We start from the raw sequence: 27,844 nt of genomic DNA on the forward strand, positions 1-27,844 counted from the left end.
AACAAGTCCTGGAAACCAATCCCAGGTAACAAAGCCCAAATACAAGGGTGGGTCAGGCCAGGTGGAGATATTCAATCAGTGGGGGCGCATACTGTCTCCCTAGCTACCAAGGAATATGGGCCCTGCCCTTTGGGTGCCTTTTGGGCACCAATTCTGACCAAGGTGATAGGCTAGTTCAAGTATCTACTATAGGGTAAATTGTAATTCAATTGGTCACTTATGTGTGACCTAGCAGGACTGTGCAGCTTTCTCTGTGTTACAATCTCATTGGCCACCTGTGTGTGGCCAGGCCCAACCACATGGCCTTTGACCTTAAAAGTTAGTCTGTAAGGCAGAAAGAGGTTGCCTCTTTGCAAGAGATGGCCCTGGCCGGTCAGTTTGATTCTCGATGCTTGGCGCGAAATAAAGCTTTGCTTGACCTGCGCTTTGTATCCATTTCGCTCCTTTGACCATGGACCCAACACTTCTGTTTATGGTAATTGTGACTATCAAATGAGCTAATGTATGTAAGTGCTTAGTATAGGGCTTGGCACATAGTAGAAGTTCAATTTTCCTATTATTATGGTTCTCTATAGATATTTGGTAGCTTTTAGTTGGTGAGGGAAGTATCCGTGCCATTATTGTTAAAATAATACAGGATGGAGGAGGTCTGGTCTGATTTCAGAAATCAGGTAGAGGGGCGCCTGGGTGGCTCAGTGGGTTAAGCCGCTGCCTTCGGCTCAGGTCATGATCTCAGGGTCCTGGGATCGAGTCCCGCATCGGGCTCTCTGCTCAGCGGGGAGCCCGCTTCCCTCTCTCTCTCTGCCTGCCTCTCCGTCTACTTGTGATTTCTCTCTGTCAAATAAATAAAATCTTAAAAAAAAAAAAAAAAAAAAGAAATCAGGTAGCATGGCAGAGATACACAGAGTGGCTAGTTTGGACCCTTTGCCTCTCCTCATAGGCTGAGTGAATGACAAGCCAGCAGTGTTGGGAGTGGTTCCAGCTACCTGGACTGGCTCGCAGTTTCCCCATGTCCTAGCCCTACAGGGTGCAGATCATTGTCCTAGTTATTCCTGATTCTTTTAAGCTAACCTACTTACCCTCCCAGCTCTTAGGCTGATATGACAGCAGAGCAAGATGGGGCAGATGGAGGGAACAGTAAATGTTAATGCTGCTTAGAACTAACACTTCGTTCTTCACCTGAGCTACTTGGTAAGGGAGGCCATGATAAATATGGTGAGTGCATCTTCTGAGCAAAAAAAAAAAAACCCTAGAGATTATATGCTCCAACAGGAATTTTGTTCCAAGTGGGAGAGGCAGACTATATGTGAAAATATTATAATTTTTGGAACATTTCAATAGTTGTGTGGGGAAAATGACACAGAATATTATAAAATGGTACTATCTCAATTTAAGTGAATTAAAATTAAATGCTATTTAAATTTTAGTCCTGCCTTTGCATCAGCCACATTATAAGTGCTTACTAATCACGTGTGGCTAGTGGCCAGTGGATTAGATGGCACAGATAGAATACTTTCTCCATCATAGAAAATCCTATGGCATAGCATTACTGTAGGATATGTGGTTGATATAATTAGACTTCTGGGGGATAGCGCAATTGTGGGCCATATGCCCTATAGCAAATTTTGTATCTCTTTGCCACCGTTCCCTCTAATTCCTCCAGCATGCTGTGAGATGCAGGGCAAACAGCATAGGGCCGAGCATCAGGGACTTGGTTCAGATCTTAGCTCTCATATTGATTTGCTGAGTGACTGTAAATAGTCTTCATTCCTCCATGTGTGTCAAATATCTTTTTTTTTTTTTTAGCTTTAAATCCAGTGATTTAATGACTCTTTTCCTAGGAATATTGAGCTCACAGGTCTTATGTTGATAAAGGATTTGTTCTTTGAGAAACAGTGACCTTTTGCCATGTAACTATCAGCAGGACCTCCCTCTGATGTTTCAGTATTTTCTGCTCTGTCCTAAGCACGTTGGGCCAGCAACCAACCAGAATCCTCTATCCAGGGACCCACCAACTGGGTGTTTTGGTTTTGCATCACTATGCGTGTAGATATGTTGCATGCAATTTTATTTTGTTAGACGTTTCATGCTTCTGTTTTAAAAGGGCCTTGTTGCATGAACATGGGTTGGTGACTCACCTGATCATATTACACCATGAGCTGCAGTCATGGCAAGGGGAATTCTTGGCAGCTAAATTCCCCAGTTAGTTATGAAGGACCGTGCTCTTCTTCTTCTTCTTCTTCTTTTTTTTTTAATGGCAGAGGAGAAGCAGGCTTCTGGCTGCACAGGAAGCCCGATGCAGGGCTCAATTCCAGGACCCTGGGATCATGACCTGAGCCAAAGGTAGACAGCTCAATGACTGAGCCACCCAGGCACCCCAGGACTGTTCTCTTCTGACTCATGGGCTGATCAGGTTCAGTTTGATTTGGTGCCATGTCTTTTCCCCTGCCTTTGCCAGAATGGAATACACAGCATTCAATCAGCAGCAGCCACTTAACACCTCTGTGGGCCTTCTGCTTCCTGCTTGCTGTGGTAGGGGGTCGGGGGTAGGGTGGGAAGTGTGTCCTTCTCAGAAGTATCCTTGTGTTTAGCAGTTTTAGAACTTCAGGCAAGATGTTGCTAGTTCTGGATGCTCCCTAGGGATTTTCTTTTTGTCTAGTGAGCTGAGGAGCTGAGGAGGTCATGAGGTTGAAAAGAACCATTTCTGACTTTTCCTGCCAAGTTGCCAGGAAGTATATGTGGAAGGAATTTGGGCCTTCTGCAAAATCGTTATGTGTAGAGTCCTAGATCATCAAACTGCCTTTGTCACTGATCAGCTGTGTCCTTGGGCAAGGCCCTGACCTTCCCTTGAGCCTTACCATTCTGTCAAGCCTTCCCCTCCATCAGGAATCACGAGGTGTAATATAATACGGGTGTTCTTTCAGCTTCCAGTTTCCTATAGAAACAAGAATGTGCACCGAGAGTACAAATGACTAGTATTCCTAAAAATAAATAATCAAGGCTGTGACTTGAATAACTAGAAACAGAGGGGAATAGCTCTCTATTTCATCTGGGGAAGATTTTCCTAACTCTTTCAAAAGTTCCAGGATATTTTTACAGTATTTATTTTATTTTTCAAGTTTTTATTTAAATTTTAGTTAACATATAGTGTAATATTGGTTTCAGGAGAATTTAGTGATTCTTTACTTACATATAACACCCAGCATTCATCAAAACAAATGCCCTCCTTAATACCCACCACCCATTTAGCCCATCCCCTCCAACTGTAGTGTTTATTTGAATTAAAACCAATTTAATTCATTTAAAGCTGACTAAAAATATGGGCTTTACGTTGTAGCAGTTATTTTTTTGTTCATTCTATTATTTTAAAGATTTGTTTCTTTTATTTTTATATTTTTTAAAGGTTTTTTGGTTTTTGGACCAAGAGAAACACAGACAGAGAGAGAACAGAAGCTGGGGGAGTGGGAAGGGAGAAGCAGGCTTCCCGCTGAGCAGAGAGCCAGTTGTGGGGCCTCTATCCCAGGACCATGACCTAACCCTAACCCTAACCCTAACCTGAGCTTAAATCAAGAGTCAGTAGCTCAACCAACTAAGCCACCCAGGCACCCCTTTGCAGTTATATATATATATTTTTAAAGATTTTATTTATTTATTTGTCAGAGAGAGAGCAAGCGAGAGCGAGCACAGGCAGACAGAGAGGCAGGCAGAGTCAGAGGGAGAAGCAGGCTCCCTGTGGAGCAAGGAGCCCGATGTGGGACTCGATCCCAGGACGCTGGGATCATGACCTGAGCCGAAGGCAGCTGCTTAACCAACTGAACCACCCAGGCGTCCCCGCAGTTATATTTAAGAGAAATACATTTTTTTGTGTAAAGCCTTGGTGATCCTTGGTTTACCCTTGATGTTTATGTTGTGATCTCGTGGTATTTCCTTCCTATTATTTCTGTTAAATGTGTTCTAATACCATTAATAACTAAAGTTCCCTCTATCCTCCCTCCACCCCCACCCCCTCACCCCCGCTTTAGTTCAATTTCACTGTCCAGACCTCTGTTTTCAGCTACTCTGGGGGGAAAAAAATCCTGATTCAGTCCCATTCCCACCCATTTTGTGGTGGAGCGTTTGGCCTTAAATCCGCAGAACGTGTGTGTGTGTGTGTGTGTGTGTGTGTGGTGTGCGCTCACACCAGCACGGCTGCCTGCAGGCCTGGTTTGTGAACTCGTGTGTGATTGCAAGCGCAGGCACACGCCGGCATGCCCGCCGGTGTGTCAAGGAGTGTATGTGTGTGCGCTCACGTGTGTGGATGTTCGCAGCGCGCGCGCACAGACCCGCACGCCCGCCGAGGTCCTGGTGTGTATGTGTCTGCAGTGTAGGCACACACGCCCACCCCCCGCCTGGTGTATGTGTGTTGCACGGAGAGAGAGAGAGGGAAAGAGAGAGTGTGTGTGAGTGTGTGTGTGTGTGTGTGTGTGTGTGCTGCGCGCACACACCAGCCCGCCCGCGCGCGCCCGCCGTGCTCCCCCTTACGCACGCCTGGCCGGGGGCTGCCAGCCAGCGCCCCTCCACCCTTTGCGCGCCCAGCTGTTTCTATAGGAACCGCAACAGCGCCGGGGCCCTCCGGCGGAGGCTGGGTGCGAGCATGCCCAGTGGAAGGCGCTAGTTTGGCTCGGGTCTAGGTTTCCAGTAAGTGGCCTCCGGGACTCCGGAGAGATCCCAATGAGCTGAGCGGAGAGTCTTTGTGTGCGGAGGGAGGAGGCGGCGGCCGCTGCCTGGCCTGGAGACCCCGCCCGGGGAGCCCCCCGCAGGAACAATGCTAGCCTGCCTGACCCGGGGGAACTTACTGGACGTCCTGCAGGAGGGCTTCAATGAGGTAACTGTCTGCTCCTCCCACTCCCAGCTCCCCTCCCCCAGCGCCTCCCGTCTAATCTCTGGAAGGGGTTCTCCGCCCCCATCCTCGGGGGACCCCAGATCACTTCGTCCACAGAGCCCTAAGGGGCCAGGGTGGTACCGTGCAGACGAGATGGCTAACCGGGAGAAAGCTGAAGGGCCGCCCGCCTGCGGCTAAGCTGAGCGATGCCCTTCCTGGGGGCTTACCTGAGCCCAGGAGATAGGACCACAGACTCAGAGGTCATCTCCTTCCATAAGAGGTGGTCTCCACCCTTCCCCGGGATTGTCCCTGAGGAAATCCCCAGGGAAGCCCCTGCATGTTTGGCGGGAAGGCCCATTCTATTTCAGGAGCCAACTGGGTGGGCCAAGTTAGGGGTGGGGTGGAACTGCATTGGTGGAAAGTTTGAGACAGGGCAGGGTGAGTAGGTGGTCCACATGTCGTGCTCTCTTCTGCCATTTTCCGGGCAGTAGATTTCTTCACAACCAAGGGCATGGTTGGTAGACAAGACCTAAGAGGAGCGAGGTTGCTTGAGTTCCCCGGCCCTTCCTGGGAGTCAGCATTTGCTCCTTTCTGTGTGAGAGTGCGGAACTGGACCCTAAATCTGACAGGCGGTATGGGCTTGGACTCCCTGGGGGTCTTTTTTCTTTTCACTGTTTTCTCTCAGAATTCCGTTGTGTCTTCCATTCCCTTCTCCCTGTGATCCAGGAAATTCTGGTTTAGGACCCTACCCCCCTACCTTGTGATTTGCTCCATGTGCCTTCCATTGCTTCCAAGCCCCACCCCTCTGGGTGGCCTGATTCCAGCATCCAGGAAGACCTTTACAAGGAGACCTAGGCTATTGGTTGTGTCTTTCATCTTTTCTTCCTTTCTCTTTTTCTTTCCACCTCTCCCTCTGTTCCGTTGTTAAATATAAGACTTTTTGAAGATCAGTTTTTTGTTAAACAATGCAGAAATGCATTCTCTTAATATGACTATTACAAGCTAGACTGCGTGCCTTTGGCCACCCCTCCAGACCTGGCCTGTGTCCCAGAGGTAACCCTTCTCATGAATGTGTGTGTAAAATTTTCTTTCCCCCTGCATTGTATGCTTTTTCCTCAATTCCTGTTTCTAATTAAGAAGCTCAGCAGCCGACCTGTCTCAGGACCTTCCCAGCCCTGGCCCCTCTGCCCAGCCTGGTTCCTGACACAGGAAAACTGCAGAAATGCAGTTCCCACTTAATCGAGAGTCGGAATTTTCCTTTGGCTGAGGGGTGTCACAACCTTCGCTGAAGGGCGGGGCTTGTATCCTGCCCGCACTGCAGGGCTAGTCATTTTGCTTCAGCCCTCCCTGAACACATGTAAGGGGATTGTTGCAGAAGAGCTGTAAATGAGAGATGAAACACCGTGGAGGCAAAGCCACCTCTTTGAGTGCTACCAGTATTCCTGCTTCCTCTTCTCTCAACTCGTGGCCTCCCCTGGTCTCAAGCTTCATACCGTCTGACTTATCCGCCAATTGTGGCAGAAGCTTCTTAGGTCCTTCTGTGGCCTCCCTGCTTTTTAACTCAGCTCCTGTGTGTCAGGTCCCACTGTCTTATTAAGCGGAGGAAATCAAGCTCAGCCAACCCTAGCCTTTGCCTTCTGCTCCTTTTGCACTTCCAGACCTTTCAACCAAAGAGCCAAAAGGCTTGGCTATCTTTTTCACGCTTTAGTGCTTCCATAAATATCCCCTGATCTCCCGTTCTAGGTAAGACATAAGGGGAAAAGATAGTGGGAGAATTTTCTGTTTGTAGCAGTAACAAAGTCTCTTCATCAAAACAACGCATACAACTTTATAATGAACTCATCTAGAATAATGCAGTAATGCCCCTTGTCCCTCTCTGATGTTTGATTTTCCTGCCCATCCTGTATGCTTCCCTCCACCCCCTTCTAGGCTTATGTACAATCCATCCCTTCTATGTGTAGATTGGAAATCTCATAACCAATAGGTTCTTCTGATTTCTCTGAGAAACCGACATCATCTCATTACTACTAAAAGTAATATGTTAAATCCCAATGGCCCCTGGAGTTGAAATAATTCTTTCACATACAAAATAAATTATATTAAATAATTCTTTTCACTTAGAGTATCATATCTAGTGCTTATGAATACTGCTATGATTTGTTATTTCAGAGTTGATGGAGCCCTGATTGATTTATTCCAGCTTCTGGGGCTGCTTGATAGATCTAGTAATATTCTATCTCTTTGTTAGAGTCATGTGGTAACGATGTAAATAGGGACTTAAAAGCTGGTGTCAGAATACACTTTGATTCCTCTGAGAAGCTCTGAGGCTAAGAATACCACACATGTGTCCAATCATCTCTGGGGAATGATCCAAGCATATCTGAAGCCATTCTTCATCTCCCAGATGCTTTATAGATCTGTGTGGTTAGGGCTGTGACCTCATTCTGTGTGGCAGAGAAAACTGCCTCAGGAAATGAAGCTATGGCTCTAATTGGTTAATTATAAGGGAACCCTGCAGCAGAGAGAAACCCTACCCTCTGAATCAAGGCTTCCCTCTACCCATTGTTGGCCCTGTTCTCAGGCCATTTGCCAGTATGCATGATGATTTTCTTCTACCGCATTCCCTGGCTAAAGCCTTGACTTGAGCACACCTGACAAATCACCCACAGAATCGATGTATACCAGTGTTGTCAATGCAGTTCTTTTCACTGACATGGTTGATCTACATTGTGAGTTACCTACAAATGTTGGCTACCACCACATTCTGTAGCCTACCCTGGCTGCCATCCCCTGTCTCCTGTGCTCTGAGCCTGGCCAGGCTATTTACAGTTCACATTTTCCTCATTCTGCCTGCGCCTCAGAGCTATTTATTTGTTTTCTCTGCTACTTGATATTGATGTTGTCCTATGAACGTTGTCTTTGGTTGATGTGCCAACATAAATTTCTATAAGTGTTTTTCTGGGGCTGACGTTCTTTAAAAAAGACTTTGGTGAATGTGTTGAAAGGTTTTGATAGCCACAAGACTCTAATATGGTTTGGCCAATAAACATTCATTCATTCAGTTATTTAGTTCATTTATTGAGTGAGGGGATGGATAAAATAATTGAAACACGCCTGGTTCCTGCTTCCAAGGAATTTATAGGGAGGGATTTGTAGGTATACTGAAAAAAAAAAACAAAAAACTTGAAAACCATAAAGAGGTAGTGTTCATGGGAGATCACAGGACTATCTTCTGCTTAATGATATCCTGAAAAGTACCAAATATTTCCCAACCTGTCTGCTCACTGAGGCCAGACTTTTTCCTGCCAGTGTGGTAAACATGCATGGGAGCTCTCATTCTACAGGCATTTACTGAATTACTCTGTTTACCAGACACCAGGCCAGGCTCTGGAAATAGAAGTCAAATAACATAGAGTCTGTTCCCTAGTGAAGCTCACAGGTCAGTGAACTTAAAGTAAGTGTTCAGAGTATCGAACTTGGGGAAATTGTGACGATACAGAAATTTTGTTTGTCAGACAGAGTGAACCAGAGCTTGGCTGTGGTATAAATGACCCGAGGGACTGAAAGTTATGGGAATGATTTATTAAAAGGTTGGTCAACAGGAAGGGAGTTGTCTGAGCCTTAATTTTTTTGAAACATCTAACCTGGAGGCCTTTCCCTACCGTTTCCCTCCAAGGAGAACAGTAGAAAGTTAGACCCCACATGGAGATTCATCTGCCTGGCAGTCCCTGAGAAAGACAGGAAGAGCCTTTGTCTGGTGACATGAGTGGGACGTAGAATGAGTGACGAAGAGGATTGGCAGGTTGGAGCAGCTGCAGCAGACATCACTCCTCAGGGCCCCGTGCCTTCCGTGAAGTAGGATTTGCAACATGGGGCCAACCAGAGGCTTTCAGACGTTTCCACAATGAATTCCTCTGTGCTTTGCTGTAGAAATTAAAAGTCCTGTTAATTCTTTAATGTAACAAAGCACTATACTCCCTAACCTTTTTTTTTTTTTTTATCCTGACTGATTCCTCCTCTCCTCACCCAGGCCCATTGGCTTTGTTCCCACAGGAGTCAATGCCAGCTAAACAGATGCTCCCTGGCAGCAAGCTCTCAGGCAGCTTTATGTTCCTCATGGTGAGTGATGGGCTGGCCAGGCATGTGGAGCAGTGATGGGGCACTGTTGGCCAGGTGCCACACCCCCAGGCACTTCAGAGAAACTGGGAAGCACTGGAAATGCTTCATTGGCCATGACTGGCCTCGTGTAGGGTGCAGGAAGCAAAGTCTCCAAATGACACTTGACTAAATATATTTCCTTATGTCTTATCCCCAAACCAAATCCCACTGAAGTAGTCATGAACGTGACCTTCAATGCACCAATCCCAAAGGCCTTAAGAGTGGGCTCCATGCTCTGTTCTAGCATAGGGGACACTCATCTGTAGTGAAGGCTCAGTTGTTCATTCTCATGCATTTATTGAGCACTTACCTAATAAGGTACTCCTGAAGGAACAGAGTGTTTGTGGAATGTGTAACTAGTAGGAATTTAATTAATTAATTTATTTTTAACGATTTTATTTATTTATTTGACAGAGAGAGATCACAAGTAGGCAGAGAGGCAGGCATAGAGGGGGGCAGGGAAACAGGCTCCCGGAGCCTGAGGCAGGACTCCATCCCAGGACCCTGAGATCATGACCTGAGCCGAAGGCAGATGCTTAACCCACTGAGCTATCCAGGCGCCCCTCTAGTGGTAATTTTAAAATAAGGCTAGAAGATGATATCTTTCAGAAAGTCTTCAGCTTTTCACTTTGTGGTATATCGTCCTTTGACCACTGGGCTCAACACTAGTTTGAAGAACACTGCTCCTACAGGAATAATAAATGTAATGTTTTTACCTTTGTCATCCCCCCACGAGGGGATTTTTACCTAATTAGCCACCAGGTTCAATGAATAAGTCGCCTTTCCTGGCTCAGCAAAGGCCTGAAAGAGTTAATAGAAAGGCTAGACCATATTACATTCTCTTACTGGCAGAATTCAGGCCAGTAATAACAAGCTTTCCAAACCTCCTGCTTTCCCCTCAGGTTCTCAGCAGCGTCTCCCCACCCCCTCATCTTTTGCTGCTGGAGGGTCTCGGCCCGCACAGGAATTTGGTTTCACTGGGAAGCTGATTTCCTTCCAGAGCCAGTCAGGTCTCCTCCTGAACTCCAGCACACCCCCCAAGCCCCCACTGCTTTTCTTGTTTGTCTTTCCTGCCGGCCAGCAGGGAACCGCAGGGCTCAGTTTGGGATGCTTTCTGCCCTAGGAACAGGAGATCACAGACTTGCCTGATGAAGCCCAGTAAATGCCCTTTGTGACTCTGACTCTAAGGGAGCAAGTCCCTGGCAGGAAGTCTCTTTGACCTTGAGGCTTAGAGGAGATAGGGAGGAGAGGCCAGGTTTGCAAACTTGTTTGGAAGGAAGGGCAGGTTCCAAAGAGAAACAGAAAGAAAGTTACCTTTGGTGCAAGAGAGGTTTCAGGGTCAAGCTTCCTGCTGCAGTGAAGACAGTGGATGGAATTGTCAATGCTTGGAAGAGTTTTAACTTCTTTTGTGGGGTTATTGGGAGTGGCTTGGAAGAGGCTGATGGAGATTGCGGAGTTGATGAGGGCTCCCCATCCAGCTACTCCTTGGTGTTACCACCATTTGCACAGCTCTACAGCCATGCGCTCTCTTCAAGCCAAAACCCTGCTTAGCCAGCTTTCCCTGTGGCCGTATCCACTTTTCTTCCCTTCCCCCCCTCCCATGCCTGACTCAAAGGATGGTCACAAAAGCCCCGTCTCTCTAGACTGCTGGATGACACAGGGATCTCTCTAGCTTCCCCAGAACAAGTTAGAGATGTTAATTCTGGATCAAGATCAGTTCTGTGCTGTCACTGATGCTGTGTGTTTGATTGTCTTGCTAGTTCGGTGGCAAGTGCAGGGCCAGGAACCCAGCCTGAGCAAGCAGAAGTAGAAAGTGGAATGTACTGACTCGTGGAATCCAAGGAAAGGCTGAAAAATTAAACCATATGAAAGGCAAGAATGGAGCAGAGTCTCCGTGAGAATCGGGAGCTGCACGCTTGTAGCCTCCCTCCCTCTGCTCTTTGCCACTCATCACTGGTACTTTCTGGGGTGGCTATATTCCCTCTCACTCCGTGTGGCTTTTCTCTCACAGGTGGGCAACATGGCCTATGGCATCATCTAGGTTTTATATCTTAAAACTTTGTCAAACAAAGATGGGTGGGAAGAAACAGATGGATTCTCTTCCTGAAGGCCAGATCCAAAATTCCAGAGACTGGCTGGACTTGAACAATCGACTCCATCGGGCCAGTGATCTGGTTGATGCTATGATATCATAGCAGCCGAGTGCTAGGGCCCACACTGTGTGTGCAGACGCTACCGCAAGAACTCTCAGCTGTACCTAACCCCTGACTTGAACCTGTTGGCCCTGACTTGAACCTGTTGTCCTGCTGTGATTCTCCAGCTGTTGTTGGAAACAGAACAAGAGCGCTAGGGGCGTATTCAAGAAGTATATCCTAATCCAGATATTTTCATTTTGCCAAACCTATTGCTTCTTGTCTTCACTGAATAATTGACTGCTAGAAGTAAACAGTTCGATGGGGTTTTTTCCCCACCTGCTGCAAGGAGCCCTTAAGAAGTTATTTCATGTCGCTGGGGTCAGGGTTTGGGGATAGGGAAAAAGAAGGTGGGTGAGCTAGGCTCTAAATCCCACGCTGGCCCTGACCAGGAAAGCTTGTCTCCAATTTATAGATCTGCCTTTCACAAGAGTTACAATTTGAGAAAGACACTGGGGCCAAAAAAAGAAGGAGGAGGAGGAGGAGAAGAAGAAGAAGAAGAAAACTGCTACAGCCCCCAGAGAGTAAGGGAGGAGAAGGAGGAAGAGAGAGAAATAAAACTACTAGTCCAACCTCGAGAGAGTAACAGCCTCTTGCAAAAGCATATGGTCTTTCATCTGCTGCTGAAGTAGCTCTAGTAAATTTTAAAACCAAGCAGCAGAGCTACTGAGGGCCTCGGCTTGCACTACAGGCCTCTTTAAAGATAAACATCTTCGTGGGGGAAGTGGTGGTGTGGCTGGTCCCCGTGAATGTCTGCTTTGTACTTTAAATCCATTTCTTCTGAGCCAGCAGTAGGCATTTACAGCAGCAACAGGGTCTGGCCATTCCCTTGGGTGTGAGGTACAGGTGCCTTCAGGTCAAAGAGGGGGTCTGGTTTAGTGCTGGGCTCCCAAGATCAGACTTCTTGGGTGGGTGGGGTCCTAAAGCCAGGGCACCCCAACCTGCAAATGAGAGTAGCCCCACTCCGTCCGGAGTCTCTGGTCCCTAGTGAGATGCCATTCAGGAGTCTCTGTCTCCTGCAGACAGAGCAGCAACATGACAAAGGCCCTTCTTCAATCAAAAATATTTTATCAGTGATTTCATCCATGATATCAACGATTGTGTGTTTATCGTTTTTTTTTTTTTAAGATTTTATTTATTTATTTGACAGATAGAGATCACAGGTAGGCAGAGAGGCAGGCAGAGAGATGGGGGGGGAAGCAGGCTCCCTGCTGAGCAGAGAGTTTGATCCCAGAACCCTGAGATCATGACCTGAGCCAAAGGCAGAGGCTTTAACCCACTGAGCCACCCAGGCGCTCCTGTTTATCGGTTTTTTAAATGACATGAATCTGGGAAGAATAGGAACTGTCCTCAGCATTTTATTTTATTTTGTTTTGTTTTATTTTACTTTATTTTAAAGATTTTATTTATTTGACAGAGAGACATAATGAGAGTGGGAACACAAGCAGGGGGAGTGCAGGGCTCCTGCTGAGCAGGGAGCCTGATGCGTGGCTCAGTCCCAGGACCTTGAGATCATGACCTGAGCCAAAGGCAGACATTTAATGACTGAGCCATCCAGGCACCCCTGTCCTCACCATTTGAAAACTTACAGCTCTCCCAGACTGACTGCAGGATCCGTAAAGAAGGTGGTCTAGCCTCCCATCCTCTCTGTGGTGACTGTCCCCCCGTGCCACTACAGCAAGGCCACATTCTGGAACTTATGCCACAGAGTCATCCAGCCCTTGACATCCTGAACTCTGAGACTCTGCTCTCTGCTCAAAACCCCCATGTCCTCACTCCTCCATTCCATCAAACTTATTTCAGCCTCTTCAGGCTCTCCCCTCCTGTGTCTTCTCTGTGCTCTCAGTTTATCAGCGCTCCTTTGACTTCTTGTGTGGGTGCAGATTCCACCGTCAGTCACTTCAAATACACTCTCACCGCCTTCCCCGCCTCCTGCGCCCTGGGATCCCTGGCCCCCTCTGACCGCTGCCGGTCCTGCATGAGCCCTTCCCTGCTTCCCTGCCCCGCAGTTCCAGAGGAGACCTGCAACCTCGCTCGTGGATTCAGTGAAAAAATATGGTTTACAGCCCTGGCTGAGTCCTTGGTGTCGCCAGGGCCTATTTATTAGCATTACCTGTGCTTCCCGCTTCCCGCAGTGTCCTTTCCCAAAGCCTCCATCATTCTGTCTGTCCCTCTCGTTGTCAACGGGCAAGCCGGACGACTTCAGTAGTGAAGAGGGGCGATTGGAGTGGGCTCCTTGCCACTGCCCTGGTTAGCAACTAGATCCCAGGACCTGACCTTTACTGTTTTGCTTATACTCACTGATCTTTGTGATCTGTGATCACAAAGCTTGTGATCAGCCCCCCCGCCCCGGAGCTCTTCTTTCCAGTGTATCTCTTAACTCAGACAAGACCCGGTGGGTATAAACCGAAACTCTACCCCTGGAGCAATAACTGCCCAGACTGCCCAGACCAGTTTGAGTTTAACCCCTGACTCCTGCCTGCACAGATGGACCATGGAGTGACCCATGGAACCACTGACAGTCACCTTCACCTCATTATAGCGCTAAAATCTCTGCCCAGGGAAGAGCACAACACACGTCTAGGCACATCACCTTAAGGTGCATGTGTGAACTTATGCCCCACCCCCCCACACGAACTTAAGCCCCACCCCCACATACCATAGCAGGGCTCCTCTTTCTTTCTTTTCTTTTTTTTTTTAAGATTTTTATTTATTTGACAGGGAGAGAGGGAACACAAGCAGGGGGAGTGGGAGAGGGAGAAGTAGGTTTCCCATTGCGCAGGGAGCCTGATGCAGGGCTCCACCTGAGGACCCGGGATCATGACCTGAGTGCAAGGCAGACCCTTAACGACTGAGCCACCCAGGCGCCCCGGGCTCCTCTTTCTGAATACTCATCCTAACCCTAAGTAAAAAGAACACATCCTCCCTTGCTCACGGAGTTGCAGCTTTGGAAATTGCTCTCTGGGATCTCCTTGTCTGCTACAAATAAAGTTTTCTTTGTATGACAGTTCCACCTGGTGTAGTTTCTGTATGTGACTCACCGAGGAGCAGCTGACCTTAGTTCAACTTGCACCTTTTCCCCACCTCCAAACTTCTCCACAAAAGGACCTTCAGTGGCGCCTGGTTGGGCTCCCTGCTCAGCAGGAAGCCTGCTTTTCCCTCTCCTGCTCTGCCTGCTTGTGCTCCCTCTCTCACCATCTCTCCGTCAAATAAATAAATCAAATCTTAAAAAAAAAAAAAAAAAAAAAAAAAAAAAGTGCCTTCTCCTGCCTCCTCATGAGCAGAGGAGGAAGTGGCCCTCATCTTCTCCTCTGAAACTTGCCACATCATTCACACCCTCCCCTTGTGTCTGTTTCTCTCACCTACCCCTCATCTTGGCCTCCAGATGTCCTCTCTTCCTAGAAAACCCTGGCTCCCTGTTTCACCTCCCCTCCAGCTAATATCCATTCTCCTCTCACTGCCTCTGTTTACCTGCTTCCTGGTGTCTTCTGGGTTAGCTGCCCTCTGACTTTTAATCCATCACTCTACAGTATCTGTTCTCAAAAAGGTCACCAAAACATGTTAATTATTAAATGAAATGGGCTTCCCAGTGCTTAGCCTGACTTTTTGACAGTGTTTGACTTTACCGACCACTCGTCTTAAAATTCTGTCATCCTCGGATTCCCAAACTTTCTCCTGATTCTTTTCCTATCCATCCGATCGCCTATTCTAATTATTTTTAAATTATTTATTTATTTACTTTTTAAGGAATCTCTGTGCCCAATGTGGGGCTTAAGCTCACATCCCTGAGATCAAGAGTTTCATGCTCTCCTGACTGAGCTGGCCAGGTGCCCCAATAATTTTAGTTTTTGCTGATCTCATTATATTTAGACTAAGATGGAGTGGTTTCAAATCCCCCCCCCTTTTTTTTTTTTTTTTACCATTTATCAATACTGTTGTCTTCAGCAAGTTTTTCCATAAGAAATGTGGCTAATAATACAGATTTAATGATTGGGTATGAGAATTAAAGGAGATAATGCATAAAAACCGCCTCATTCAATGGCTGACAAGAATTGGCAGTCAAGGGGCTCCTGGGTGGCTCAGTGGGTTAAAGCCTCTGCCTTCAGCTCAGGTCATGATCTCAGGGTCCTGGGATGGAGCCCGCATCGGGGTCCATGCTCAGTGGGGAGGCTGCTTCCCCCACTCTCTCTCTCTGCCTGCATCTCTGCCTACTTGTGATTTCTCTTCAAATAAGTAAATACAATCTTTAAAAAAGAATTGGCAGGACATTTTCATTTTCTTCTTTTCCTTCAGTGACCTCTCTCCCAACTTCCTTTTCTGCCAAATTACTTTTTTAGTTCACCTTACTTTTTGGGGTGTTGTAAGATCCCAGGATTTGGGGCTCAACACTGAATTCAAATCCCTTTCCTACCTCTTACCAGCCCTGTAACCCTGGGCATATTTTTGCTCTTAAAACTTAGTTTTCACGTCTATAAAATGGGAATAGTAGATCCTCACAAGATCAGTGTGTGTGTGTGTGTGTATGTGTTTGTACGCACACACATTAGGGGGGTTTAAATAATATTAAAAATATATTGCATATATATAAATTAAAATATGCATTATATTTTTTTATATACCTATGAAAGGATATGGTGAAGTGCTTAGCACTGTCCTGGCAGGTAGTAAGCACTCAGTAGATGGTAGTTACTGTCTTATTTGCACCCCGCCTACGCCTGTCACCCACAGATACCCTCAAACTGGCCTCTCCCACCCAGCCCCCATCTCTTGTGCTCTAGCCCCTGTATTTTGCCAAATGGCTGTAGAACATCTTCACTCTGGTGTAAAGAGTCTGGTAGCTCAGACTCTTGTTCAAAACTGAACTGTGTGCTCTTCACATATTCTCCATCTCAGTGAAAGCAAGTCTTTCCCTCAGATACAGCTTTTTGTTCCTTCTCTTTTTGTCACTGCTTTCATCCCATCAGCCACCTGCCTTGTTTCTGGAATTTGTCCTTCTCTAATTATACCGCTTCAGTTCAGGTCCTTATAATCTCTCACATGAATTATTGCCTGGTCTCCTCATTGGTTCTCTGAATCTGAATGCTCCTCGTTCTATCCCGTGTTCTACTGTGTGTCCAGAGTGACCTTTCTAGGATGCAGGTCTCACTGTTGTACCCTCCTGTTTCAAAACGCCACACATTGCCATTGAAGGTCTTTGAGCTTTAAGTCTAAGTGCGGATAGGTCTTGTGCTGACCTATTTCTCCACCATCATCACCGGCCACTGAAGGCTCTGCCCACGCGCGAATTTGTCGCTGCTGTTCCTCCTGGATACCATACGCCTTCACTGCTCTTTCTTTCTTTCTTTCTTTTTCTTTTTTACCACCTTCCCCTAGGATGTCCTTCTCCCCTTCTCTAACTAGCAGACATCCTTAGGGAACCAGAGGAATGTCTCCTTTCCTCTAGACTCTTCCCTGACCCGCACATCCTTCCATCCTGTTGCTCCTTCTGTGCACGGATAGCATGTTAATATTTCTCTATTGTCATCATAATTACTTTGTATCATAGTTAATTATATACCTCCCAGCACAGGGATTGGCACAATTCCTAGCAATGTTGGTTGATCTGAATAAATGAGTGCATAAATGATACGATCTAGAAGGATCCTGTGAGATGGGATTTAACAAGAGAAATTTGTTATAGGTAAATATGGAACAAGAAGACCAGTTTTACAAGAATGAAGATGGAAGAGATTGGTTTAACCGCAGAATGTGTTAAAAATTATGTAGGCGTTTTGGTTGACAGTACTGTGTGAGTCAACAAGGTAAGGTGGTAAGAAAAAAAGAAAGAAAAAGAAAAGGTGAAGGAAAGAGAGAAAGAGGGAGAGGGAGGAGGAAAGAATGTGAACAATTTTTAATGAAGAAACTGAGAGTTTAGTTTTATCCTCAGAGTATTGTGTTTCGTTCTAGGTAGCATGATTTTAGAGGAACTTTGGCTGGAAAGCAACAACTCTTGAAACTATTTTGTTTCTAAGACGTCTTGAAAAAATTATCAAAACAGACAAATTGCTGGCTAACACAATGCCGAGGAAAAAGGGAGAAAGCACAAATATACAAAATAAGAAGTGACAATGGAGAAGTAAACATTGAAACAAAAAATTGTAAGAGTCTTTATAGGTCTGTGCAAATACTTTTTAAAACTTGAAATGGATAATTTCCTAGGGAAATGCTGAAAGAGATGGAAAATTTAAACAGATCAATTTCTGTGGAAGAAAAAGAATCCTATTAAGAAGCTATCTCAAAAAATTCTAGTTCCCCAATATTTCACAGAGGATTTCTACCAAGCTGCTGCATATTACTAGATAGTTCCAGTGCTCTGTGTATTATTTCAGAGCATTGAAAAGGAAGAGAAACTTCCTACTTCTTTTTAAAAAGCAAATATAGGGTGGCTGGGTGGCTCAGTCACTAAGCATCTGCCTTCGACTCAGGTCATGATCCCAGCATCCTGCGATTGAGCCCCATTTCGGGCTCCTTGCTCAGGGGGGTGCCTGCTCCCCCTCTCCAGCTCATGCCCTCTCTCGCTCGCTCTCTCTATGATAAATAAAATCTTTTTTTTAAAAAAGCAAATACAATATTGATGCCTAAACATGATAGAGTGCAAAAAGGGGAACCATAGACTAATATTTATGAGTACCCGTAAAGAGGTACCATACATAGAGTATTCACATAACATCAATAAATAGAATCCAACACCAATTTTTTTTAACTTAAAGATTTTTTTTTTTATTTGACAGAGAGATCACAAGTAGGCAGAAAGGTAGGCAGAGAGAGAGGGGGAAGCAGGATCCCCACTGAACAGAGAGCCCACTGCGGGGCTCGATTCCCAGGAGCCTGGGATCTGACCTGACCTCTGACCTGAGCCAAAGGCAGAGGCTTAACCCACTGAGCCACCCAGGCGCCCCTACAACACCACTTTAAACATATAATTCACTACCATCAGGTGAGTTTCATTCCAAGAATGCAAGGTTGTTTCATTATTAAGAAATCCACTAGTATCATATGCCATATTAATAGGTATTAAGAAAAGTAATCATAGGATTATCTCAATAAAGGCTGACAGACATTTTATTGAAATTCAACATCCATTCCTCATAAAACATTCAAGAAAATAAGACGATGGATATACTTAACATGATAAAATATATATACCTTAGTCTTAAAACCAGTAACTTTCTAAATTGGGAAACACTGTCAGGGTTTCTCTAAGTCTAGAAACAAGGGCAGGATGCCCACTCTCTATCTACTTTGTGTCAGAGGTATTAGGCAGCATAATTAGACTAGAGAAGTCATTTAGAGGCACAAGGCTTAGTAATGAAATAAAACTATTTATTTTTGCAGATATAATAATAATCCTGGAAATTGAAGAGAATTAGTGATAAAACTCAAACAATAAAAGATAAGGTAACAGGATATAAAATTAACATGCTGAAATTAATAGCTTTATATACCCAAAAAGTAGCAAATTAGAGACCATAATGATACAGAGGAAAACTCATTTGCAATTGCAACAAGTAAGATTGAATACTTAGAAATGAACCTAAAGAGAAATGTATAAAACCTACAGGAGGAAAACTTTAAAACACTCCTGGAGGACACATTTGAACAAAGGGAACATCCCCTATTCTTGAGTTGGATGATTTAACACCGTAAAGGTGACAGGTTTCCTTAAATTAATTTATAAATGTAATATAATCCCAATAAAGATGCCAACAGACTTTTTTAGGAGGTCAGGTAAAAATAACAAAATACATTTGAAGAAATAAATATGCAAGAATAGTCCAGAGAACACTAAAAAAGGAAATTTTCATTGGCCAGGGACTAGCTTTCCTGGGCATTAAAATGCACTATAAAGCCTCTATAATTAAAATGTAATGCATGAATAAACAATATATGAGTGATGTAGGGGGCAAAGCCCATAAATAGACTCAAGGACTTATGGAAATTTAGTATATGGTAAAGGTAACATCTCAGACCGCCAGGGTAAAGAGGGAGGTTTTAAGAAATGGTGCTGGAACAACTAGGTAGCCCTTTGGAAAAAGAGGATTTGGATTTATTTCTTATATCATACACAAGAATAGACTCCAAATGGGTCAGGGATCTAAATGTAAAAAATGAAACCATCTGAGAAAAAAACCTGGTGATTCTTCTTTCATCTCAGTGAAGGGAAAGAGGCTTTCTAACCATGACTCAGAATTCAGAGGCAATATAGTAAACCATCAATAAATGTGATTATGTAAACGTAGAAACTCTTCCATGGCCAAAAAGACAATGTAAAAGTCAAAGGCAACTAAGAAATATCTGCCACACATGTCAAAGACAAAAGGGTAACAGTGTTGGGATATAAAGAATTCTTTAAAAAGGAAGAAAAAGGGACCAAAAACTCTGATAGAAAAATGAGAAAAATGACAATTCATTTAAATATGAAAATAGTGATTAAAGGTAGATGATGTAAAATGGATTATTAAACCTACAAAAAAGAGTTTTGTTTTGTTTTTTTTTAAAGATTTTATGTATTCCTTTGAAAGGGAGAGCATGGAGGGGTGCGGCAGAGGGAGAGGGAGAAGCAGGCTCCCCGCTGAGCAGGGAAGGGACTCGATCCAAGGACCTTCGATCATGACCTGAGCTGAAGGCAGGTGCTTAAACTGACTGAGCCACCCACGCACTCCTGCAAAAACAGGTTTAAACTCATAATGAAAGAACTGAAAATTAAAATAATACTAAGATACAATTTCTCATCACAGTGGCTGGAATTGAGAAGTACGACAACATTCTGTTTGGCGAGGCTGTGGAGAAGTGTGCTCTCATGTATTCCTTTGGTAATGTAAACAGATGCTACCCTTTTGGCAGGGCTTTTGGCAATATCTGATAAAATTATCCACCGACTTGCCTTTTGATCCGGCAGTCCTACTTGGAATCTACCCTGAAGGCAGACCTGTATCAACATGAAAATACACATGCGTAGGGTCACTCACTGCAGCATTGTTTGTAATTGCAAAGCATTGGAAAAACCCTAAATGTCCACATATAGAAAAGGGGTAAATGAATTATGGCACATCCACAGAATGGAGTACTACAGTAGCTGTAAAAATGAAGAAGGAAAAATCTCTAAACAAGTATGGAGTGATTTCCAGACTATGTTAAGTGAAACAAGGTGAAAAGCACAAGTGCAAAGCGAAGAGCAATGACCTGTTTTTCACAAAAGAGGGAAAGAAGGAAGGGGAACTCATGAGTTGGTCGAATTGGATGAGTTGGAGGAGGTTGAAAGAATGGAGAGGACGGGTAGAGTAGAGAGAATGGTGGGGGGCGGTGACACCTTCCTGACTAGATGTTTTTGTATAGCTCTGATTTAGGGAATCCTGTTAATCTTTCACCTGATCATCCTAAATGTGGGGAGAACCACAATGGACTACTGATACTAAGAAACAAACCAAACTGTACTACAAACAGAGAACAGAACCACACCAGTGGGGGTGGAGAAGAAGGAACCTAAGTGACTTTCAAATCAGTATTTTCACTAATACTGTTAAGACTAAAGACAAAAAGAACTATGCATAAATACTGTATTATGGTTAGTAAAGTAATCTTTCACAAGGTAAGAGTTGGCAAGTCTGACGCTATTTTATGTGTTCTCTAGAATTGAGCGAACATTAATTAGTAAATTTATAGTGGAGACTAAGAGTCCAGTTTCTCACTGGGAGAAAGAAGTTATAATAAAGAAAAGGGACAGGAAGGAGTGAATTCTGAGGGTTGGGTTAGAGGACGAATCAGTATAATTTATGCTATGATTCCTGGTATGTCTCTTTGTCAAGGTAAGTCAATATAGATGTGTGTGTGTGTGTGTGTACATACACCTGTTTCCTACTCTGCTACTATGAGAATCAAGAATGTGTGTGTGTGTGTGTACATACACCTGTTTCCTACTCTGCTACTATGAGGATCAAGAATGTTACCCCAGTAACAATGAGCACATCTCATGCCCAAAGTCTGGTTTCTAAAAGCTATTCTCCAGTAGAAAGAACTGGAGTTCTTTTGAGAAATAGCTGATTCCAGAGCTGGGCAGAGAAAGTACAAGATGAGGAGTGTAGAATATTTTCTGATGCCAGAAAGTAAGGAAGTGTTCAAGAAATATGATCAGGCTGTATGATCTAGCAGTCCTACTTCTGGGTTTGTGTCCAAAAGGATTGAAAATGGGGTCTTAACGATCAGTGTTGCACACTCATGTTCTTGGCAGCAGTATTCACCAGAGCCAAGAGGTGGAATCAATCCACGTGTTCACCAACAGATGAATGGATAATCAATATGTGGTGTAAACTTACTTTTGGATATTATTCGGTCTGAAAAAGGAAGGAAGTTTTTACACATGAAACAACATGGATGAACCTTGAGGACATTATGCTAAGTGAAATAAGCCAATCGCAAAACACAAGTACTGTATGTTTCCCTGTATTTGAGTTATCTAAACTATTCAAATTCATAGAAACAGAAAATAGAAAGGTGGTTGTCAGGGCCTGAGAGGAGGGAAAAATTGAATTTGTTGTTTAATGGAAACAGGGTTTCAGTTGTGCGACATGAGAAAAATCTGTGGATTCAGTGCACAACAGAGTGACTATACTAAACCTTACTCAACTGTACACTTAAAAAGAGTTCAGATGACGAATTTTATGTTATGTGTTTTTTTAACCACGGTTTATTTATTTATTTATTTTTACCCCAGTTTCTTAAAAAGTAAATGGAGCATATGAAAAGAATGCAGAAGACATTCATCCCAATTTGAGTAACAAAATAAGTAATGATAGTAATGGATTAACATAATAAGTAAATAAATATAAGTGAAATAAATGCCCATGAGCTCATACTGACATAAATAAGTTATTAGGGGGGGAAGGGAGAGCTCCTCATATTAGGAATTCCAATGACTAATTGTAGAAGGAATGGTGGAATTAGAAAATCATCTTTTGGGGAACGTCATAGTAATCAATCAGGAAAACTCAATGATTTTTCAGGAATGAAAAATCGATGTTCAATTTAAAATGGACAGATAAGGTGATGATGAGAAAAAAAAATCCCATTTTCCCACAGGATACTTACCAATTACAAGGGGAATATGGCAACTTTAGAGTAGGGAAACCTGGCAGACCCTACCTTAACCATTTGATCACAGTTAATTTTGTATTGTGATGTACTGGCATCATGTGCCTGTTGGTATGGTGCAGTGGGAAGGGTACAGTATGACTTATGTGTTATTCTTGCCCCATAATTTTAATTTAATCAGTAAGAAACTGCAGAAAAACCCAAAATGAGGGACCCAGAACTGTCAAGATCATGAAAGACAGAGAAAGACTTAGCAACTGTCCCAGATTGGAGGAGACCAACAAGACAGGCAGGGTGGCTCAACGTAGTGTGAGATCTTGGACAGTAAAAGGACAGTGGGACAATTTGGTGAAATTTGAATAAGGTCTGGAGATTAGTTAATGGTATTATGTTAGTATGAATGACGTGTTCTGATCTTACACGCTCGTTCTGTAGGATGTAAACATTTGGGGAAGCTAGGAAATGATGGGTATTGGGAAACTCTATGTACCATTTTTGCTACTTTCATGTAAGTATGGAATTATTTCGAAAAGAACAGTTAATAAAATAAAAATGGGGACCTGGCTGGCTCAGTCGGTTAAGCAACTGCCTTTGACTCAGGTCATGATCCTGGAGTCCCAGGATCTAGTCCCACATTGGGCTCCCTGCTCACTGGGGAGTCTGCTTCTCTCTCTGACCTACCCCCTCTTGTACTCGCTCTCTCTCTCAAATAAAATCTTTGAATAAGCCCCTAGTGTGGGTCAACAGTGTTTTCTGGTGGTCAAGGAAGAAGAAAAAGAAGAGAGAAATGTCTAGAATGAGGAATCTTCATTTCTCCTATTAGTTCCCAGAGTATTATGTTAGATTCTAGATGTCTTGGTGTCAGAGAGATTTAGGCAGGAGAGCAATAGTACTTGAAACTATTTTATGTAAGGGATGTTGACCTTGGCTCAAAACTCTGGATGTATGTAGGAGCACTTAAGGAATACTGATGTGCCTGGGTCCTACTCTCAGAAATTCTGACTGGTGTATAGTGGGCCCCAGACATTAGTATTTTTAAGAAGCTTTACTGGTGCTTCTGATGGGTAATCAGGGTGTAGGAAACCCCTTGGTCAAGGGAACTGGAGTGTTTTGCTAGAAGACTCATATGAGGGAACTTGGGGGGGTACTTTCTAAGTTAAACTCCCTGGAGAGAATTTGATGGGGTAATGTCTACATGTCTGTGTTTTTTAAGATCTTCCGTTGTGATCTTGATGCACATCCAGGGATGGGAACAGTGCTTCTCAATTTTCAATGTACCTATTGAATCATGAGGAGCTCTGTTTAAAGTATGGGTCCTTATTGAGTTTAGCCTGGGCTGGAGCCTGAGAGTCCCAGGTGATGCTGATGCTGCTGGCCTGGGGGACATGCTTGGAGTAGTAGATAACTGCTTCATGTAGATTATTTCTTGAGAGACCCAAGCAGTGGAAGCAGTGGATGCGGAGGAGAAACTGGTTTCGACTATGGTGACTTCCATTCTGAGAGTTTGAGGGAGAGTCACTGAAACCTCAGGGATGCATTTATTTAGGCAATAGTGTGGTCTGGTGAAAAGAACATTGGCTTGGGAGTTCGAATCATAGTCACGGTTTACTGTTTGCATGACCTGGAACAAGTTATTTCACCCTTTTGGAGTCTCAGTCTCCAATTAGCAAAAGTAATATCTCCCTGGCAGGTTAGCATAGGAAAAAATGTGTTCCCGGGACCTAGCAGAGGGGCACTTGGCTGGCCCAGTCAGTTGAGCATGTGGCTCTTGATCTTGGGGTTGTGGGTTCCAGCCCCAAATTGGGTATAGAATTTATTTATAAATAAATAAATGAATGCATGAATGAGGGACCTAGCATAATTATTGACATAGAGTGGGTGTTGAGAACAGTGGTGACTATTATTATTGTTCATGCTGTAGAATCCTCTTTTGTTGAAAGACCAGAGCTGAGATTAATGTGCTTGAAAAGTACTGTTAGAACCTCTGATCAGTTTTGCATCAGACAGGACTTCTATTCAATAGCCAACAGAAGCCTGTGGTTACTCAAGTAGAAATGATCATGGCCTAACGTGGACCATTTGTTCTCATCTGCCCCTGCATTATTAACTTTTGCAGTCGCTTTAAGTCTCGGCCTGATGAAATGTGACAAATGATTCACCAACTCAAATACTTGTCATGCCCCTGTCAATCTAGAGTCCAATAATTCTGCACAGAGCATGGTTCAGACCTGAGCTCCTTTGAGCTCACTGTCCCCCTTTGCCACCCCTCCCCAAGCCTCAAATTATGGGCCCAGGTTGGGCTGGTGCTCTCAGAGCCCTGTGTGACATAGGACATCCTCAACGAGACCAGAGATGAAGTGTGTGGGAGAGTCAGGGAAGGCTTCCTGGAGAAGGTGATGCCCGAGCTGAGCCTTAAGAGGAGGCACCAAGCTCAGGGAGGGAGAGTGGCTGGATGGCTCCGTTCATTTGGGGCAGTGTGTGTGGTTTGGATGAACTGAAATGGGGCAGGCAGGCGGGAGGATGGTGAGTAAAGCTGGGGAAGAGATAGCAGCCAGCACATGAAACTAAATGCAGCTAAGGAGGTTGGGTTTTATCTTGTTAATAGAGGCCAGTGAAGGGGCCCCTGAGTGGCTCAGTGGGTTAAGCCTCTGCCTTCGGCTCAGGTCATGATCTCAGGGTCCTGGGATTAAGCCCCACATCGGGCTCTCTGCTCAGCAAGGAACCTGCTTTCCCACTCTCTCTGCCTGCCTCTCTGCCTACTTGCGATCTCTCTGTCAAATAAATAAATAAATAAAGAGAGAGAGGCCAGTGAAGGATCTGAAGCAGGAATGTGTGGCGGGTGTGTTGAAGATGATATTAGGCACAGGGAGATTAGGTTAGGAGAGTGTTTTTAAATTTTTATTTAAATTCAGTTAGCCAACATATAGTACATCATTAGCTTCAAATGTCGAGTTCAGTAATTCATCAGTTGTGTGTAACACCCAGCGCTCATCCCGTCACGTGCCCTCCTTCCTGCCCATCACCCAGTTACCCCATCCCCCCACCCAGCTCCCCTCCAGCAACCCTCAGTTTGTTTCTTACAGTTAAGTCTCTCATGATTTGTCTCTCTCTGATGATTTCCTGTTCAGTTTTCCCTCCCTTCCCCTATGATCCTGTGTGCTGCTTCTTGTATTCCACATATGAGTAAAACCACATGATAATTGTCTTTCTCTGATTGACTTACTTCACTCAGCATAATCCCCTCCAGTTCCATTCATGTTGATGTAAATGGTAAGTATTCATCCTTTCTGATGGCTGAGTAATACTCTATTGTATATACACACCACATCTTCTTTAGCCATTTGTTTGTCCATGGCCATCTCGGCTCTTAACATAGTTTGGCTACTGTGGACATTGCTGCTATGAACATTGAGGTGCACGTGCCCCTTCGGATCACTACATTTGTATCTTTGGGGTAAATACCTAGTAGTATAAATGCTGGGTCTTAGGGTAGCTCTATTTTTAATCTTTCTGAGGAACCTCCATACTGTTCTCTAGAGTGACTGATACCAGCTTGTGTTCCCACCAACAGTGTAAGAGGGTTTCCCTTTCTCCACATCCTTGCCAACATCTATTGTTTCCTGACTTGATCATTTTAGCCATTCTGACTGCTGTGGGGAAGTATCTCATTGTGGTTTTGATTTGTATTTCCTTGATGCGAAGTGATGTTTAGCATTTTTTTCATGTGTCTGTTGACCATTTGTATGTCTTCTTTGGAGAAATGTCTGTTCATGTCTTCTGCTCATTTCTTGATTGGATTATTTGTTTTTTGTGTGTTAAGTTTGATAAGTTCTTTATAGATCTTGGATGCTAGCCCTTTATCTGATATGTCATTTGCAAATAAGTTCTCCCATTCTGTAGGTTACCTTTTAGTTTTGTTGATGCCTTCCTTTGCTGTGCAGGAGCTTTTTAAAAATATTTTATTTATTTATTTGACAGAGAGAGACAGGGAACACAAGCAGAAGGAGTGGAGAGGGAGAAGCAGGCTTCCTGTAGAGCAGGGAGCCCGGTGTGGGACTAGATCCCAGGACTCTGGGATCATGACCTGAGCCGAAGGCAGATGCTTAACGACTGAGCCACCCGGGCGCCCCAGTGCAGAAGCGTTTTATCTTGATGAAATCCCAGCAGTTCACTTTTGCTTTTGTTTCCCTTGCTTTTGGAGATGTATCTAGCAAGAAGTTGATGCAGCCGAGGTTGAAAAGGTTGCTGCCTGTGTTCTCCTCTAGGATTTTGATGGATTCCTGTCTCACATTTAGGTCTTTCATCCACTTTGAATTTATCTTGTGTGTGGTGAAAGAGAATAGTCCAGTTTCGTTCTTCTACATGTGGCTGCCCAGTTTTCCCAGCACTGTTTGTGGTTGAAGAGACTGTCCTGATTCCTATTGGGTGTTGTTTTGGTTAGTTTTATATGTGACCCAGGTGGTGAGATCCCAACTGTCTTAACTCCTTTTTTCAGTCTTAACTCCTTTTCTCCCAGAGCAGAGGGGTTTACTGCAGAGGCGCCCTTTTGCCTGCCTGGTCTGCCTCCCACAGTCCCGTGGCAACAGAGTAGGAGAGCGGGAGCTGAGTCTGGGTGGGAGCCTGGCCCATATCAGGCAGAAGGTGTGGACTGAGCTGGGCAGTGCAAAGTCCTTGGTCAATGCTTGGACCGCACTTACTGTGTTTCAATGCCCTATCTGCTCCATCCTAGCTGGGGACCTTGGGGAAGTTACATAACTTCTCTGAACTTCATCCAGAGAACGGAGAGGACACTGACCCTTCAGTGCTTTTGTGAGAATTACTTAGATGGTAATAATGATGAGAATAATAATGACATCAGCTGTGTGTCAGGTCCTGTTGCAGGTCCATTCATTAATACAGTAAAACACATATCAAACACCAAAACTGGTGTATAGTTCAGGTAGGTATTGGATTCCTTCCCTCCGCTGTCCCCCGCTGAGAGGGCACTTCCTGCAGTTTGTTAACAGCTTAGTGCTGTCTTACAAAGACTGCATTTATTCCCACAAATCAACACAGAGAAAATACTGAAGATTTCATTTAAGCTCAGGAAGCAGGCAGTGAGTACTTTCCAACATCATTTCATTGATGAGGTACTTGCGGCTTAGAAATCAAGTGTTCTTTAACCAGACTGTAACTTAATACCCATTAGCCCTTGAACCTGATTTTTAGGTTCGGGGTCTTGGGTTTCTGCAGAAACCAGACAGAACTGATGCTGCTTCTGGGATGTTGTTATGTGCTATTTTGATACTTAGTGCCCATCTTCAGAACAAATGCATAGTTGGAATAGACCCCTGACTGCGAGCATTGTGTAAGGGAGAAAATGGAATATGTCAGGTTATCCGAGGGCTGGGATGGGTTATAGGTCCCTGTCTGGGCCCATCAGGCTTCCGATGATACTGGCTGGCTTAGTCTCACAATAAATGAAAGTTCTCCATCTCCCCTACCCAAGTCTTCGGGCTACTGCTCA

The 27,844-nt window shown here is 44.5% G+C and overlaps 1 protein-coding gene across 5 annotated transcripts in view; it reads left to right on the forward strand.

The window, feature by feature from the left end:
* DIXDC1 (DIX domain containing 1) overlaps window positions 1-27,844 on the forward strand; it is a 72,120-nt gene that overhangs the window by 5,506 nt on the left and 38,770 nt on the right. Inside the window, exon 1 of one of the 5 annotated variants that reach the window (XM_004749814.3) lies at window positions 4,495-4,864. The exons of 2 other annotated variants lie outside the window; for them this stretch is intronic. In XM_004749814.3, the coding sequence (XP_004749871.1) occupies window positions 4,805-4,864 (60 nt within the window). In that variant the 5' untranslated portion in view covers window positions 4,495-4,804. Of the gene's footprint in view, window positions 1-4,494; window positions 4,865-8,905; window positions 8,981-16,891; window positions 17,013-27,844 lie in introns of those variants that run through there. 2 more of the 5 variants (XM_045077556.1, XM_045077557.1) reach the window with 2 other exon arrangements.

Source organism: Mustela putorius, unplaced genomic scaffold (genome assembly GCF_011764305.1).
Source record: "Mustela putorius furo isolate JIRA1106 unplaced genomic scaffold, ASM1176430v1.1 tig00000198_pilon_pilon_pilon, whole genome shotgun sequence".
Lineage (NCBI taxonomy): Eukaryota > Metazoa > Chordata > Mammalia > Carnivora > Mustelidae > Mustela > Mustela putorius.